Raw genomic sequence first — 17,349 nt, forward strand, 5'->3', positions numbered from 1 at the left:
ATCCACACTGTGTGCAATCCTAGGCATATTTACTTACGAATAAGTCCCATTTAAAACAACGGGATGTGCTTCTTAGTAAACATGGCTATGATTCGGCTGTGTCTATGACAGCACTTCATTTCACATTTCAGCAGACAAAATAAGATTGCCTGCAAGATGTTTACACTGATGAGCTCAGAACATTAAACTGTCTTCCATACTGCAAAACAACCCATTTCCCCAAGTGTCAGTGTGAAGTAGGTGTTGCCAGTTTCTACAAACAGCCAATTTACAATTAACTCAAACCCACCACTAGAAACCCCACAAAGATCTTGTTCTGTTCAACAGTGAGACTGCGCAATTCAGCCCAGACATATAAACTCATTTAATATTAAAATATTATTAACTCCACCAAATCTTTTTAATATACAGATCACAATACACTACAGCTCCTAGCATCCAAAAATCACACTGTGGTACTGCAAAGCAACCAAAGTAATAAACCAGCTCTGACCAGGTGAACTTACAATCTTGCATAAAAGTCACATATCTCTTTGTATACTTTTATGTCACTGTGCCTACGTTGCAGTTTTGACACTGCTCTCTCCCCTTCATTTCCGTGGTCATTGTGCACAGTCTGAGGAGCGTGCGAGATTTCTTCATTTTCTGGAATGACATAGGAGCGCCCTCGGCTTTGGAATTCCATGCTTCACTTGATACTGCCTAAAAACAGACAGCCCAAAAACCTCTGAAGAAAGCCGCAGAAGGGGAAACAGCAGAAAAACGATCCACAGGACTCTGCTGCGTGCCCTATGTGGAACTTCAAGTTCAGTTACAGAGCAGTTCGAATGTCACAGTGAGTCTGGAAGAGATTCACGGGAAGCAGAGAAACACATTCCAGAGCAAGGTGGCACCGCCAACTTTGGCGAAACATGTGATCTCCAATAGCTACTGCTGCTAGTCAAGAGTTCCACTGATGCAATGGTCATGTAGCATAGGGCAGGCTAACTGTCATCAGCATTTTCATGTGGAAAAATTTACTCCCATGTTATTTTATTATCAACATTAATGCCTTTGTAAAGATAACAGGGAAATTCCCACAGTAATCAAGAACAGGCTGTTACAGAGGAATGAAAAAAAAAGACTGTATAAATAATTCTGGGCTGCAGTTCTAACGAGTTTTCCTCATGCCGTACATAACCCATCTTCCCCCAGCATGCCTTTCTGGCCCCTGAGAAGGCTAAGTGGGGGGAGAGGAGACCTGCCTGAGATGGGGCACTACAGTGAGGAGGAGAATCATGTAATATCAGCCCTCCCCCATCCTGTGCTAGCATAAAACTGATAGGATCCACCTTCCTATATGTTCTCCAGATAGCTTTCCAGATCACACATTCGGAGTTCGCTGATGAATGTTTGTTGTCCTTGACTCAAGAAGATATACCTTTGTTACTGATTAGATTATGTCCTATTCTGCTTTAGTATTCCAGCAGCCATAGTCTTATGGATGCTAGAGATCACTCCTAAACAGGTCTACTCAGATTCCTACTTAGGTCCTTTAGATAGCAGCCAGTGCTATTCTGACCTGAATTACACCCATCTAAATCCACTAAAGTCAAAGGGCTTAAAAGGTGTTACTCTGCCAAGGACTACACTATCATAAAAGTAATGGCTATCCTTCACTGGATGCTTATCATAGAATCATAGAGTTGGAAGGGACCTCCAGGGTCATCTAGTCCAACCCCCTGCACAATGCAGGAAACCCACACATTTTTGTTTGTTGTTGTTCAGTCGCACAGTCGAGTCCGACTCTTTGCGACTCCATGGACAAAGTCACGCCAGGCCCTCCTGTCTTCCACCATCCTCCAAAGTCTGCTCAAATTTGTGTTTGTTACATCAGTAACACTGTCCAGCAATCTCATCTTTTGCCATTCCCTTCTTCTTTTGCTTTCTGTCTTTCTCAGCATCAGGATCTTCTCCAGTGAGTGCTTCCTTCTCATTTGGTGGCCAAAGTATCAGCTTCAGCATCTGACTTTCCAGGGAACAGTCTGGGTTGATTTCCCTTAGGACTGACTGATTTGATCTTCTTGCAGTTCGAGGGACTCTCAAGATTATTCTCCAGCACCACAGCTCAAAAGCATCTATTCTTCTGCGCTCAGCCTTCCTTATGGTCCAGCTCTCACAGCCATTAATTACTACTGGGAATACCATAGCTTTGACTATACCGACTTTTGTTGGCAGGCTGATGTCTCTACTTTTTATTACACTGCCCAGGTTTTCCATAGCTGTCCTCCCAAGGAGCAAATGTGTTTTAATTTCATGGCTTCAGTCACCATCTGCAGTGATCTTGGACCCCAGAAATGTGAAGTCTGTCACTACTTCCATATCTTCCCCTTCTATTTGCCAAGGTGTGATGGGGCCGGATCTTAGTTTTTTGATGTTGAGTTTCAAGCCTACTTTTGTGCTCTCCTCTTTCACCCTCAACAAGAGGTTCTTTAGGTCCTCCTTACTTTCTGCCATTAGAGTGGTGTCATCTGCATATCTGAAGTTCTTGATGTTTTTCCTGGCAATCTTAATTCCGGTTCCGCTTTATCCAGACCAGCATTCTGCATGATGTACTCTGCATATAAATTAAATAAGCAGGGTGACAATATACATCCTTGTCGAACTCCTTTTCCTATTCTAAACCAATCAGTTGTTCCATATCCCGTTCTGACAGTTGCTTCTTGACCCTTATACAGGTTTATCAGGAGACATGTGAGGTGGTCTGGTACTCCCATTCCTTTAAGGACTTGCCACAGTTTGTTGTGATCCACACAATCAAAGGCTTTAGCATAGTCAGTGAAACAGAAATAGACGTTTTTCTGATACTCCCGTGCTTTCTCCATAATCCAGCAAATGTTGACAATTTGATCTCTAGTTCCTCTACCTCTCCGAAACCCAGCTTGAACTTTTGGTAGTTCCCGATCGATATACTGCTGAAGCCTAGCTTGTAGAATCTTTAACATGACCTTGCTGGCATGTGAAATGAGTGCAATGGTGCGATAGTTTGAACATTCTTTGGCATTACCGTTCTTTGGGATTGGAATATAAACTGATCTTTTCCGATCCCATGGCCACTGTTGCATTTTCCAGATTTGTTGACATAATGTGGACATAACTTTAACAGCATCATCTTTTAGGACTTTTGAAAAGCTCAACTGGGATACCGTCATCTTCGCTTGCTTTGTTGTTAGTAATGCTTTCTAAGGTCCATTTGACTTCACACTCCAGGATGTCCGGCTCAAGGTCAGCAATTTCACTGTCCTGGTTGTCAAGGACATTGAGATCCTTCTTGTATAATTCTTCTGTGTATTCGTGCCACCTTTTCCTGATCTCTTCTGCTTCTATTAGGTCCCTACCATTTTTGTCCTTTATCATGGCCATCTTTGCACGAAACGTTCCCTTGATTTCTCCAATTTTCTTGAAGAGATCTCTTGTCCTTCCCATTCTATTATTTTCCTCTATTACTTTGCATTGTTTCTTCAGGAAGGTCTCCTTATCACTCCTTGCTGTTCTCTGGAAATCTGCATTCAGTTGGGTGAATCTTTCCTTTTCACCTTTGCCTTTCTCTTTCCTTCTCTCCTCAGTTATTTGTAAAGTCTCATCAGACAGCCACTTTGCTTTCTTGCATTTCTTTTTCTTTGGGATGGTGCTGGTTGCTGCCTTCTGTACAGTGTCATGAACCTCCATCCATAGTTCTTCAGGCACTCTGTCTATCAACTCTAGTCCCTTAAATCTATTCTTCACCTCCACTGTATATTCATAAGGGATGTGATCAAGGTCAAACCTGAATGGTCTAATGGTTTCCCCAGTTTTCTTCAGTTTAAGCCTGAATTTTGCAATGAGTAGCTCATGATCTGAGCTGCAGTCAGCTCCAGGTCTTGTTTTTGCTGACTGTAAAGAGCTTCTCCATCTTTGACTGCAGAGTATATAATCAATCTGATTTCTGTGTTGCCCATCAGGTGATGTCCATGTGTAAAGTCGCCTTTTAGGTTGTTGGAAGAGGTTGTTTGGGGTAGGTATTTGTACCCATAAATACTTACCCAAATTTCACAGGATCTTCATTGCTGTCAGATGGCCATCTAGCCTCTGTTTAAAAACCTCCAAAGAAGGAGAGCCCACCAACTCCCAAGGAAGCCTGTTCCACTGAGGAATCACTCTAACCGTCAGGAAGTTCTTAATGTTGAGCCAGAAACTCTTTTGATTTAATTTCAACCCATTGGTTCTGGTCCTACCTTCCGGGGCCACAGAAAAAGATTCCATGACAGCCCTTCAAGTGCTTGAGGATGGTGATCATATCGCCTCTCAGCTGCCTCCTCTCCAGGCTAAACATCCCCAGCTTCTTCAACCTTTCCTCATAGGACTTGGTCTCCAGACCCTTCACCATCTTCGTCACCTTCCTCTGGACCCGTTCCAGCTTGTCTATATCCTTCTTAAAATGTGGTGCCCAAAAGTGAACACAATACTCCAGGTGAGGTCTTACCAGAGCAGAGTAAAGCGATACCATCACATCACGTGATCTGGACACTATAGTTTTGTTGATACAGCCCAAAATTGCATTAGCCTTTTTAGCCACCGCATCACACAGTTGACTCAGTTCAGCATATGATCCACTAAGACCCCTAGATCCTTTTCACACATACTACTGCTTAGACAAGTCTCTTCCACCCTATAACTATGCATGGAATTTTTCCTACCAAATTGCAGAACTTTACATTTATCCCTCTTACAATTCATTTTATTGAATTTTTCAGATACAGAGATGAACCATGTGTTTTTATGACGATGATGATAACAGTAGCATTGCTTAAAGCTCTCTTCCTTAGTATTAACAATTTCAGCCTCTCATATTGTATTTACACTGATAGTGCTATTCAAACACCAGAAATCCCTATAACCAACTGGTGTGGTGTAATGATTAAAAGTGCTGGACTCTACTCTAATCAGATTTGATTCCCCACTTCTCCACATAAAGCCAGCTGGGTGATCTTGGGTCAGTCACAGTTCTCTTAGACCTCTCTCAGCCAATACTCTCTCTAAATGGTGAAGTCTTGTGAGCAAAAATTCTACTTCATGAGCTACTGGCATTAAAAGTGTGAGCTACTGCATAAATTAGTTGGCTCTGGGGCCATTTTTTCCTGAGCTAAGACAAAAATGTGTGAATTGGAAGCAAAAAAACTGAGAGCTAGCTCACACTAACTCAACCCCATCCACCTCATAGGGTGTCTGTTGTGGGGAGAGGAAGGGAGGCGATTGCATGCTGCAATATGTTGCAACATGTAAAGGACCATACTGGCATAGGATGGGATGCTTACATCCCAAATGTAACCACATTCAAAGCAATCCAAATCTCCATACAAGTTAAAACATGCACATAATACTCCGTATGAGCAGAAGCTCACCATCTACTGTTTCTGATTGCTATCTTACCGATGGTAACAATTATCTGAATCCACAATCTATATTTATATATTTGGCTTGAGCAATTATGTACTGTCTTGACCTTTTGCTGAGCTGTTCACACACACACAGCTAGAGCCCAGTGAATAATGGGGAAGTCCTGATGTTGCAGCATTGCTGAAGCAGGATATAGATCTGATTGGAAATAGGGATAGGAAACCACAGGGAACCCCATGAAAGAGAGGTACATAGTACAGTGTATTGGGTAGACTGTCACATTGGAATCTGGGAGTCCTGGGTTCAAATTCCCACTTTGCCAGTCACCTTGGGCCAGTCACACACTTTCTCCCTAACCTACCTCATAGGGTTGTTGGGAGGATAAAATGGAGGAAAAGAGAATGATGTAAACTACTTTGGGTCTTCATATGGAAGAAAGGTAGGTCTAAGTGAAATAAATACAATACAGAAATCCTTTAAAAAATCCTGTCTCATTCTCTGCACTGCTTCTCATTCATTCTCTCACAACATTGCACAACACTATAGAAGCATCTACCACAGCATACCAACAAATTAAAAAGTAATTTATGGCCTTATTTGGGAAAACAGTATATGCCCCAATTATCTGGGGATTGTATATACACAGATTCCACCAAGGCAACAGATATGAAAAAAATATTAGAATATAGGAGCCCTGCAAATGTGGCCTCAGAATTTGGTAGCCCATTAACAATTCTTACTAGGCTACTGGCTCCCACACATCTAGAAGCTATTTGTAGTACATTTACCCCCAGAAAGGAAACAGCAGCCCAAAATTTCCTTGTTGTTCTCTTGGGTGGCAACAGCTCACGCTGTTTATGTGTATATATGGGAACAGAACCAAAAATAACCTAAAAGATTCTCCCTGACGAAGCTGCACATGAAACACGTAGGAGTTGTACAATTATTAAAGATTCTGTTTCCCTCTGCATCAATTTGTTTCCTCATCCACATTTCTCTTGGAGGGAAACCACTTACTTGCCACAATTAACTAGGCAAGTGACTTTTACAAGTCTGTCACATGGTGCAAAAACCCTACTGATGGCATGGGTTTTTGAAATTAATCCTGCACATCTAAGCAGTTTTACTTGAAAATTTCTCCAGATTACTTCAGATTATTTTTTTAACATGTGTACATGAGACTGTATAGTATTATGTCCTGTTATGAAGTCTGATGCTTGTCACCACTACAAGGTTTGGTGAGAGGATAAACCTATGTCCATTATCCTGAGGTCCTTGGATAATAACAGAATGCGAGAGAGTGACTAATGAACCAGAAAGTTGACCTAAAGTGCCATCTCTGTTCCTATTCCTGACCAACACTGAGTTAAACTCTCAAAGACACCATTAAGTTGCAATGATTTTTTGCTGAGGAATACTGAAGTCTGCAGTGGAACACACATTTTACCATGCAAGATACAGAACATCAGTGTCTGGGGCTATGTGCATAAGATGTTTGCAAGAATTAGTTTCAGTGCACTAGGCTGGACTTACGTTGTAGTAAAATTGAGTTTACACTTTGTTAAAAAGTACTTTCCATTGTAAGGAACAGTTCTGCTATCCTTAAGCCTCCTCACAAAGTAACACACGCTGCAACAGGAACAATTCACAGCACTGCCCTTAAAGAAGATATTGCATAAAAATGTGATCCTGATTCAGCTGACTGAATCAATTACCACTCCTGTTTATATAGCATGAATACAAAGACTTGAACAGTTCATCTCACAGCTATAATTAATACCCTGACCAGACCAAATGTCCAACTCGCCATGAAAGAGTTCTCGTGTCTCCATGAAGTTCCTTATACGGCTGGGAGAACCGTCAACACCAGACTTTCTGGCTCTAAACTGCATTCTTATTATAGTAACGTCTCCATCACAGATACCACGCTGAAGCCTGACCTTCAGCTAAGGTGGTGCAGCCAGTGTTGATTTCTTTCCTAAGCAGCATGTTAGTCCCTTTGAGATCCCTTTCTAAGTAAACAGAGATGGTCACATTTGTATTAAGAGGATGAGAGAATTTATTTTAATTGAATACATTGTTGTTTACATTGTGAGAAGGATCAAAGAACTGTTTCCATTCCACTGTAAATTTAACTTTCCTTTATTTAAAAACATACACACATATTTCATCTCCTGTTAGTGGCATTACAATGCCAAGTTACAATCACTTCCATTAAAATGTAGTTTCAGTACAGAAAAGATTCTCTCAGCTATAATAATGTTGTCTGTTTCATTCAGTGGAAGATATAATAAAGCACTACTTATTGCCATTTCACTGAATTTTCCACTATGCATCAAAACCTTCAAAGAAATATCTTGTTTATGATTAACATGGAGAGAGACTGCATGCTAAGTCTGTACATGCCAAGCCAGTGCACTTGACACATGAGACTAAGTATATACATATAACATTTCCTATGAAGAAGTTCTTATCTAGAAGGTACAATGGTACAATCAAGCCCTTAGCCATTGGCTGTCACAGACCATTTCTGTACAAAAAAGAAAAGTGCTGTCTAAAATTCTGCATCTGTGACCTGTCTGAAAAACATGGAAACTGAAGAAGTAAACTATTTTGAGTAGCTTCACCCAGATTCTATTCAAAGCTAGAGCTTGTTGACACATTCAGCAGACTCATATGGCAGAATTCTCCTTAGGCTGTACTTCAGCTGCATTTATGTTTTCCCCCCATCAGAATGTCCAAAACTCCACATCAAAATGTCCTGCATGTAGAAAATAAGCAGATAAAAGGGACAGAGAGATTCTATACTAATTCACTCCCTGATATGCAGGTTTTCTATATGCAAGGACTTTGGGGGGGAGGAGAGGTGGAGGCCTATTAAAAATGCAGCGCCCCCTGCCCCCATCCTCCAAGAGATACTTTCTTGCACTGGACTATTCTGGAGAAATTGGTTGAACATGTAGATCAGGGGTCCTCAAACTACGGCCCGCGGGCCAGATGCGGCCCGCTGAGGACGTTTATGCGGCCCGCCGGGTTATGGCAAAATCAGACCGGAAGTGACGTTCGACCTAAACTCGCGTTAGCAATGCACACTTCCAGCACTGGGCTAAGGCGGCAGAGACAGAGTGTGAGGCGATACCGAGGTGAGGTGAGTTCCCAGGCTGGGGTGTGTGGTGTGGGGAAGGGAGAGAGATGCAGAAGACGGAGAACTGACGGCCCGCGGCCTTGTACAGTAACGGCAGCCACCACAACAGTCTGTCCCTCCAACAGTCTGAGGGACAGTGAACTGGCCCCCTATTTAAAAAGTTTGAGGACCCCTGATGTAGATCATGAAGTAAACTGCAACAAATGATACAAGCCTGCCTGGGCCAGAAATGACTGCTACACCATGAGCACAGCTTGCACATCAATCCACTGGTTTGCTAGCAAAGAAAAAGTACAGTTAAGTGCAAGTTTTGCTCCAGGTAAAGCAGTCATATAATAACTTTATCCTAAGCACAACCTGGCCCAAATAAATCTCAGCCAGCATTCTAACCATACCCATCTGTTTGCGGGAGGCAGCCCTTTAGGAATACACCAGCACTTTATTGCTTTTAATAACAGTTAATAATACTTAGTACTGATGTACCACTCCCAGTGTTCCAAGTGCTTCACCAACATTGTCTTGTCATAATCCTTATAACAATTACACAAAGCTGCTTTGAATCCCTCGAGGGAAGAACAAGAGAGATATAAATAGAAACACCCCCCCCCCCCTCCAGTAGAAATAATAATTTATTTGCTGTTGCCATCAAGTCACAGCTGACTTATGGAAACCTCGCAGTTTTCAAGGCAAGAGACAAACAGAAGTGGTTTTCCTTTGCCTGCCTCTACATCTGACTGTGGCATTCCTTGCTGGTCTCCCATCCAAATACTAACCAAGGCTGACCCTGCTTAGCTTCTGAGGTCTGACAAGATCAGGCTAGCTCAAGGCAAATAATAACTTATTTAGTGCTTAAATTCAAAGATTAAAAGTGCTACAGCTTGAGCATGCCTGGAAGAATACAACTGCAATGTACTTTCTTGGAAGCAAGCCCCACTGAAAATATCTGAGCAGGATTCTGGGTACCCCTTTTTAGGATTATTCCCTAGCTGTCCATACTCGGAATTGCAAGGAAAATGTGGGATGTGCCAACTGCCAAGCAAAGAATTCTGCTGTGTGTCATTACTTTAATGTGTTCCAAGCACTGGTACTAGAAACAGATTCCAGGCCTCAGATTCAGTTAGCATTCTTGTGATTCACGTCCACATTCCTCCAGCCACAGAGTTTAGACATCATGTTTTCTCACTGCTACGTGTATTCTTAACCAAAATTAACCAGGAGATTAGCAAAGATCTTGCTGTAAAACAGACCAAGAGTTTTCATTGTGCTTTAAAAGCTTGTTAGTTATTCAAAATGAAACATCCACAGAGACACCTCATTGAACAAGCCTAAAAGAAAGTAAAGTCAACAGTGGGAAAATCTGCCTTTCAAAGGCACAATATATCAACAGACTAGCTGAGATTACTGGATGGCTGATAATAGACTTTAGTAGTTGCTGTGGAACTTAAGAGGGCTCACTAAACAAACTCTTTCAACGACAGTAGGGACAGTGAGGTGTATAAAACTTAATATTAATGCACTGATACACACCAGGCAGTTTCTCACTTGTTCTAATTCTTTTGACACATCATGTTAAAGACCTTTAAAAAAATCTATATTTATGCAGTTCTGCTATATATAGTGAAACAGCTGCAACAAAACTCTTAGAAAACATATTTTAACACCCCCCCCCCATTTCAAAGTCTCTCTTTCTCAGGGGTCATGAACAACTGGTGAACTGATGGACTATGATCTACAAATGGGTCAGGCCCCAGTCTGTTTTTTCTGAAGACACAGAACAACCAGATTAAAGGGGGGGGGGAGAGCTCTTCACCATGCGTAGTTATATGGCTCAGGAAACCTCAGCAAGCGCACCTTTTCTCACCCTTGCATACTAAATAGTATTGGCCACAATTACTTCCTCTGTCCAGTTACTGTCCTGTCCTCCCACACAGGTGGCAAAGTCCTGTTGTCCTACGAGGAAGTAAGGAGAAAGAAGTGGGTTACATGTTGTAGGGTAGGCAGGTCCTAGCCTTGAAAAAGCTGATGGGTATTAGCCTAAGCCATGAGTTCTCCCAACCAAACAGTTTCCCTAGCAACTTTCTCATCAAATTTCCTGTTCATTGATTTCTCTGTTGCCTAAACCCATAATAACCAATCTGAACACCTGAGCCCCATCATAGTCACAGCATGGTTTGCATGGTTCCCTCCCCCCGCTCAAAAAAGCAAGATGAAGATCACACTAATCAGGTTTCACAAAGTGATCAGACTCTCTGGCAGACTGCTAGATACTTAAACAGGGTACTGCTCCTTGGCCATATAGTTACAGAACCATCCCAGAACGAATTCATGAATTTGCATGAACCACCAAGTGGGCTGAGATCCCCACTTCAGGTTTGGAGCCACCTCTAACCACACAGGGTGAGGTTATGCCACACTTTGCAGTTGTGGAATGACTGGTTTTGAGAAACTCAGCAGTACTCATTCTTTAGGAAGGAAGGGGATAGTTAAGGTGAGGCAACCAACCCCTGGAAAATTATTTACAGTACTGAGTACAACTCTTTTGAGTTGCAGCCAACTAACTGACTATGATGGATATTATTCAAAATTTAAACCTGGCACAGAGTTGCTTCCAAAGAGGCAATACTGGAACATTCTAGCAGGTTGTCATATACTTTTTTCCAATCTTGAACTCAAAAAAATCTTCATGCCAAACCCAAAATGGACAGCTTGATTCCCCCATCATCCTCCCTGTTCCACCATGAAATGTTCTGGCTTCATGTAACAGAGGTAAGTAAGCTGCAATCAAACGGTTCCTGCCTCACAATTTCTCTAATTCTCTCTGCAACAAGATGGGTGTGTTTGCTTCCCGCTTACCTTTCCCATCGAGGATGCCCAAGCATAATAATAACCCATAGGATCTGCTGACGCAAACGACTGTGCAATGCTTGATGCCCACCCCTTTCCATTAATTTTGTACTCTTGGGCTAGTGAGTAAATCAAAAGACATTTCTAAAGAATGATTAAGCAACATGAGAGCAGAAAGTGTAAGGGTAAAAGCAAGGGCAAGGAAGAAAAAAAGAGGTGTGTCATTGTAGATTTTCAAACCCTTAAGCAATGGAAATATCCTACATCTTCTGCACTGTCAGTTAATTTGGGTAATAATCTCCCAGTGAAAACAGTGGTGTTTCCGCTACAAGAAATGAGAAAGGGAAGAAAAATCCACTGCACACACACACACAAAAATCTGCACACCTCTGTCAAAAATGCTGGCGTCTTGATCTTGGCTGAGGCCTTCAGGCATTGCTATAATTCAAGTAATAAAAGGGTGAAGCTATGTGAAAACTGCCTTAACTTTGAACTCCAATGCTAATGGCAACTTGTACTGGAGCTTCAAAAGGGATCGTTCAATTTGGTGCACAGTGTAACTTCAAAAAAAAAGAAGCGCAAAATGCATTCATGTGGTGCCATAAATGTATACACATGGAAATGCTGCTCAGATTAGAAGTGGTATTGGAGATCAGAGAAACCTGACAAAGTAATTCCTAGTTCTTCAAAGGTTTGTAGGCTTTTTTTTTTTTAAATGCCAGAAACAAAGCTTCAAAATCTTCAAACTCTGTTGCTGGAGGACAAGCCCAAAGTAATTGCCAAGCCTATTCAGGAAAAAAAAGAAAAGAAAAAGAGGCAGGAGTACTCAGATGCAGCAAATTTGGGAGAGGTGATCAGAAACCCAGCTGGTTCTCTCCCCCACCCCAAAGCTTGGGCTGAAAAAAGAGGAAATAAAGGAGCCTTTTTGTCTGTCCCTTCGGCATCTTCACTGTATAGCTGGGTGGTAGATGTGGATCAGAACCTGACTTTCAACAGATCTCCCATCAGCTGTGAGCAGGCATCTGACCAACAGGTAGCTGCAAACTTGTATTTGATTCCCCAACCCTAACTCTCTCAACTGCTTCACTTCACCTCTCCAGTACTGGACAGAGATGGGGAGGGGGTCAGGGCTGGCTCTGCCACTAGGTGAAACAGGCAATCAGCTAGGGTGTCGACCTTTGGACACACATTTTTCCCACAGGCCATCTGTTTTTGAAAACTGTCTATCAGTGCCGGGAGGGGGAGTGCACCACAAATTAGGCTTGCCTAGGGTGTCAGATAGTCTAGGGCTGGCACTGGAGGGGATTGTCTATGTTTTTACTGGAGACTTTTTAAAATAGTGGTGTAAGAAATCTGTCTTGCCTGCCAGTCATAGAGTTCTGCAGTAACTAAGGGCAGTCTACTCATTGTGTAACAGTTATGAAGATTCATAGGATAAGAGGGCCAGGAAGAAATTTTAAGCAATCTTAACCTCATCTGCAAGTTAAATCCATACAGATTTGTCCAACTGAATCTGTTCATGGCAGATAGGTAAGAAATCTAAAGGGCCCAGACCTTGGAGAGCAGAAAATCACCAAAATGGTTAGGAAAAATCTCTTTTAGACCCCAAAGTGAAGTTTTTTAGGGTTCTTAATTAAGAAAATGAAGTTTGTGGAGTTCTTAATTTTTTTTTAAAAGCAAGGTGTGTTTTCAAAGTATGAAAAACAGATCAGTGTGATTAAAGATTACTTCCACAAGGTCACATATCTCTATTGAAAGTCTGTAAACAATACTTTGGCTGGCTTTAAAAAAAAATGAATGGTGTTCCACATTTTGATTAATACTGCCCCGATTTAGAAGTCCCCATCCCTTCTTGTCTTTGATTTTGATTGCTTTTAAAATCAGCAATAATCTTGAGCTGTGGGGCTTCTTGCAGGATGGTGTCCATTTTTTTTTTGCACTATCAAGAATGGGATGACATGAGAATTAAATAACGTTACATTAGGATTCTTACCTGTTGGACATAAAAATGGTTTCCATCACTGATGTCCTCTGTTCTAACCAACAGTCAATCAGATCTGTTACATTATTGTTTGCAATCTATCCTATATCTGAACTATCACATGTCCCATTTTATTAATCTTATTATTATGGCCCTTCTGTGCCCTTTTTAAAAAAGATTGATCTGGCCTATCAGCTCAGTCCTACAGACTTTTTAATTTTTGTGTTTAAAAAAAGAAATCAAGACAATCTTAGGAAAGCAGTTCACTACTCACAGCATGGTAAGAAACGCTACTCTTCCACAAATTTCTCAACATTTTTTTAAAGTATGAAGTAAACCTGTTAGGGATTGCTCTGATAATTTAGCAGCTCTTCTCATCTGTGCAACAAAAATGTGATTTTTCTCAGCAAAATATTTTGCACTGAGCTACTAAATTACTTGTATCATGTTTACTTGGTTTACTTGGAATCCAACTAAGGCCTATTAATGGAGCTTTCATCCAGGGAAGGGTTCTTAGGATTGCACGGTGTGCTGTTCAATCTCAAGACTTTTTCTCATCTCACAAAGCTTTTTTTTAAAAAACCCAGGTTCTGCAAACTAACCTGTATCATGATTTTTTAAGATTTGTTTTTATTACTCTCCCTTCATAAGGTCATAATAAGTGGTTCTTCTGCATTCTTTTGTCACAAGACATTTCAATTTTTTTAAAAAAACTATTAAGCATGATCTAACAAGTTACACATCACCATCTTTTTAAAAAGAAGAGGGGAAAAAATCTATAGAACAACATTACCAGAAATTCCAAAAGGCTATGGAGGTCTGCTTGTTACTTCACAACTGCGTTGGTAGCTAAAACTGATTTTTAAGATATATATCTGGAGACTAAACAACTCTGAACAAAAGCAAACAGCAATTAAAAGTTACGAAAACATCCTATTTTGCTCCCAGTCTTACTAACAATAACAGTGCAGAGAAATACTCCAAAGTGGAGTGAAATGAATACAACAACTTCCTCTTAAATCTTCCTGGATTACCTTTGCAATTGGAGACTATCACCAATCATTTGTATTTTTGTACCTGACACTACTACGATCTTCACTGTGCTCAGCTTTCTGCAGTAATCTGAACCATCACATCAAGAGACACCCTGCGCTCTTGTTAACTATTAATTTTTTCCTGCACTCACCTTAGCTTCTGCTCAGGTAAACCGTGAAGTCCCAAGCTATCTGGACGATCCCGTCTCCTTCTGTACAGACCTGAATATGATAATTCTTTCAGCTGCAACGCAGTCATTTTGTTCTACTCACACTTTCCTTCCCTTTTCAAAAAAAAAAAAAGTTTCTGTCGACCAGAAAGGCTGCCAAGATGCTCAGAGAGAATACGTTGAGCAGGGAGCCTGCACACCTGCACTGATCAGAATTGAGAGTCTTTTCATACAGGCAGCCGCTGAGCTGCTTCCTGTTTCTCATAGGTACACACCCTCCAGAAGGGAACTGTTTCCTTTAGCAATAAGCTTCACATCTAAGGGATGGCTCTATGATCAGGCAGAGCCGTTTGTTTCGCGCCCAAACCAGAAGCAAATCAAAGCACTAACTGTGTGTAGGGGAACCGAGCTAACAGATCAATAAAAATTACCTCCTTCATTTCTCTTCTTGCCTCTTCCAATCAGCTGAAAATTCCCAAGTAATGGTCAACTAATGGTTGCCCCCCAAAACTGTACTCTATTGGCATTCCACAAGCTGTCTTTCATGAGATGATGCTGATGATCTGGCTTAGCCAAGCAGTCTGTGGATTTAATTATATGCTAAATGTTAGCTTTAAGACAATAAAAGCATAAATACACTAAAGCTTTTAATTTTTGTAACAGCCTTTCAAAATGAAATACAACAAATAATACCAAGAGATGGATTTTGTAGCAATTTTAACATTAAAAAATGCTTACTGGAGAAGAAGTTTTCACCGAACAGAACCCACTTTATTAGAAGTGTTATTTACTTATGCATTCACTTCTAGGTATGGGAAGGTGAATGGTAATGGCACAAAAAAGAGATTCCATGTTGCATGGCTTTTTCTTTAGAATGCCCCTGATGAGATTTAATTTAAACTACAAAAGCACAAACTATAATACCACAGCGAGCCTTTAAGGTGCCACAAGATTCTCTTTTTGTTGTTCATTGCTGCAGAATACTAACATGGCTAGTCCTCTCAAATGGAGTTAAACTGACAAAATCCCTTTAGAAGGAAAAATATCATTTCCAACATTCTTTGCTAGGTTGTGATAATCAAATGTTACATCATACATCACTCATCATTCTACTGTGCTTTGGGACAAGGTCCACTGGAGACTGGAAAACAAGATGGAATAAAAGGCTTCCTGTAACAGAGGAAGTTGACAACTGTTGATTTGTAAGTCACAGTCTGTTTCCTGTAACGGTAGGTATAAACTGATTTACAGTTTGACCAAAAATGGCTCTGATGTGAAGAACTGAACAACATGGAGAAAAAGCAAGAAATTAAATACCATACAGAACACAGTGGGTTGGATTCAACCATTTTGACTGCTGGTGAAAACAGATGGAAGGATCTCCGTTCATCACCCAAAAGGCTATGCTATCCCCATTACGGGACTTGCTGCATGGACAAAAGTCATGTGGGGCAGGGGCTGTACTAAAACAAAATTCAAGTCCAGTGTCACATTAACACCTATAAAGTTTTATTCAAGGTATACATGTTTGTGTGCACACACACTTGTTCAGATACACTGAATTGGAAGTGATCAGTTCAATGTATCTGAAGAAGTGCATATGAAAGTTTATATTGGTTTTCAAGTGCCACTGGACTTTGTTGGTCTTAAAGGTGCCACTGGTTCAGATCAACATGGTTACCCACCTGAATCTATCTATATCACAGGGGCTTTTAGTAAGGAAGACAATCTAGTGAACTCAAGCAAATGTTAGCTAGATCCAACCCAATTATTATTGGGACTGACCCTTAAACAGAAACTTGTTCAAGACTTTGATTAAAGGCATTGTTCAATTACAAATGTACATATATTTACTGAACAATAACCAACAGTATATTAAGAGCTGCACTGCTAAATAAACCCAGTATTTTATGCTGAACTGGGAGAACAGGGTTCAAATCCCCACTCCTGTTGGGTAACCTGGAGCCAGTCACTGTCTCTTAGACTGACCTATCTTACAGGGCAGTTATGAGAATGAAATGAAGGAGAAGGAAGAACCATGTATGTGTCCCTGAGGTTTTTGAAGGCAGGATTTTAAAAATGCAGTAACTAAAATATATCTCATTTCCAACAGTGGTGTATTGGTTGCACACTTGCAAGTTTCCCTCTGATTTTTTTTATTCATCTTTTCCAGTGGTGGCTGGAAATCTGCATCCTGAAAGCACACAAGAAAGGCATGATGGCAACCTGAATCAGGAGAGTCCAGACTATTCTCTAGCAACTTGTATCCTTGCCTACCTCATTATTGAACACAGGAATGGGCTAATAATTGATCTTGGGAGTAAGAATTATAGCTGAAACAAGCAAGGAATATATGTGTATACACATATAAGATATCCATATGTGGTGTAGTGCTGTCAAATCACAGCTGATTTATGGCAATTTCAAAGGGTGCTCAAGGTAAGAGACTAACAGAGGTTTCCCATTGCCTGCCTCTGTGTAGCAACTCTGGACTTCCTTGGTGGTCCTCCATCCAAGTACTAATCAGGACTGACTCTACTAAGTTGCCAAGATCAGACAAGATCAGACTAGCCAGAAAGATGTACGAAGATGTCAAACAAGTCACAGAGGTGCACTAGTCTTTCTGTTTTGAGTTGGAACTAGCAGACATTTTTCTTGAAGACTTTGGAAATATTGAGAAGACTTCTACGTCAACTTAATGGTTCATCCTTCTAGTTAAACCTGGTCAGTTCACTTCTTCAAGTATAGCCTGCAAGCAAG

At 41.0% G+C, this 17,349-nt stretch overlaps 1 protein-coding gene across 6 annotated transcripts in view; it reads right to left on the bottom strand.

The window, feature by feature from the left end:
- LIMS1 (LIM zinc finger domain containing 1) overlaps window positions 1–17,349 on the bottom strand; it is a 77,289-nt gene that overhangs the window by 19,636 nt on the left and 40,304 nt on the right. Inside the window, exon 1 of one of the 6 annotated variants that reach the window (XM_060233768.1) lies at window positions 507–815. The exons of 2 other annotated variants lie outside the window; for them this stretch is intronic. In XM_060233768.1, the coding sequence (XP_060089751.1) occupies window positions 507–685 (179 nt within the window). In that variant the 5' untranslated portion in view covers window positions 686–815. Of the gene's footprint in view, window positions 1–506; window positions 826–14,571; window positions 14,787–17,349 lie in introns of those variants that run through there. 3 more of the 6 variants (XM_060233770.1, XM_060233769.1, XM_060233767.1) reach the window with 3 other exon arrangements.

The sequence above is a fragment of the Heteronotia binoei genome, chromosome 3 (genome assembly GCF_032191835.1).
Source record: "Heteronotia binoei isolate CCM8104 ecotype False Entrance Well chromosome 3, APGP_CSIRO_Hbin_v1, whole genome shotgun sequence".
NCBI lineage: Eukaryota > Metazoa > Chordata > Lepidosauria > Squamata > Gekkonidae > Heteronotia > Heteronotia binoei.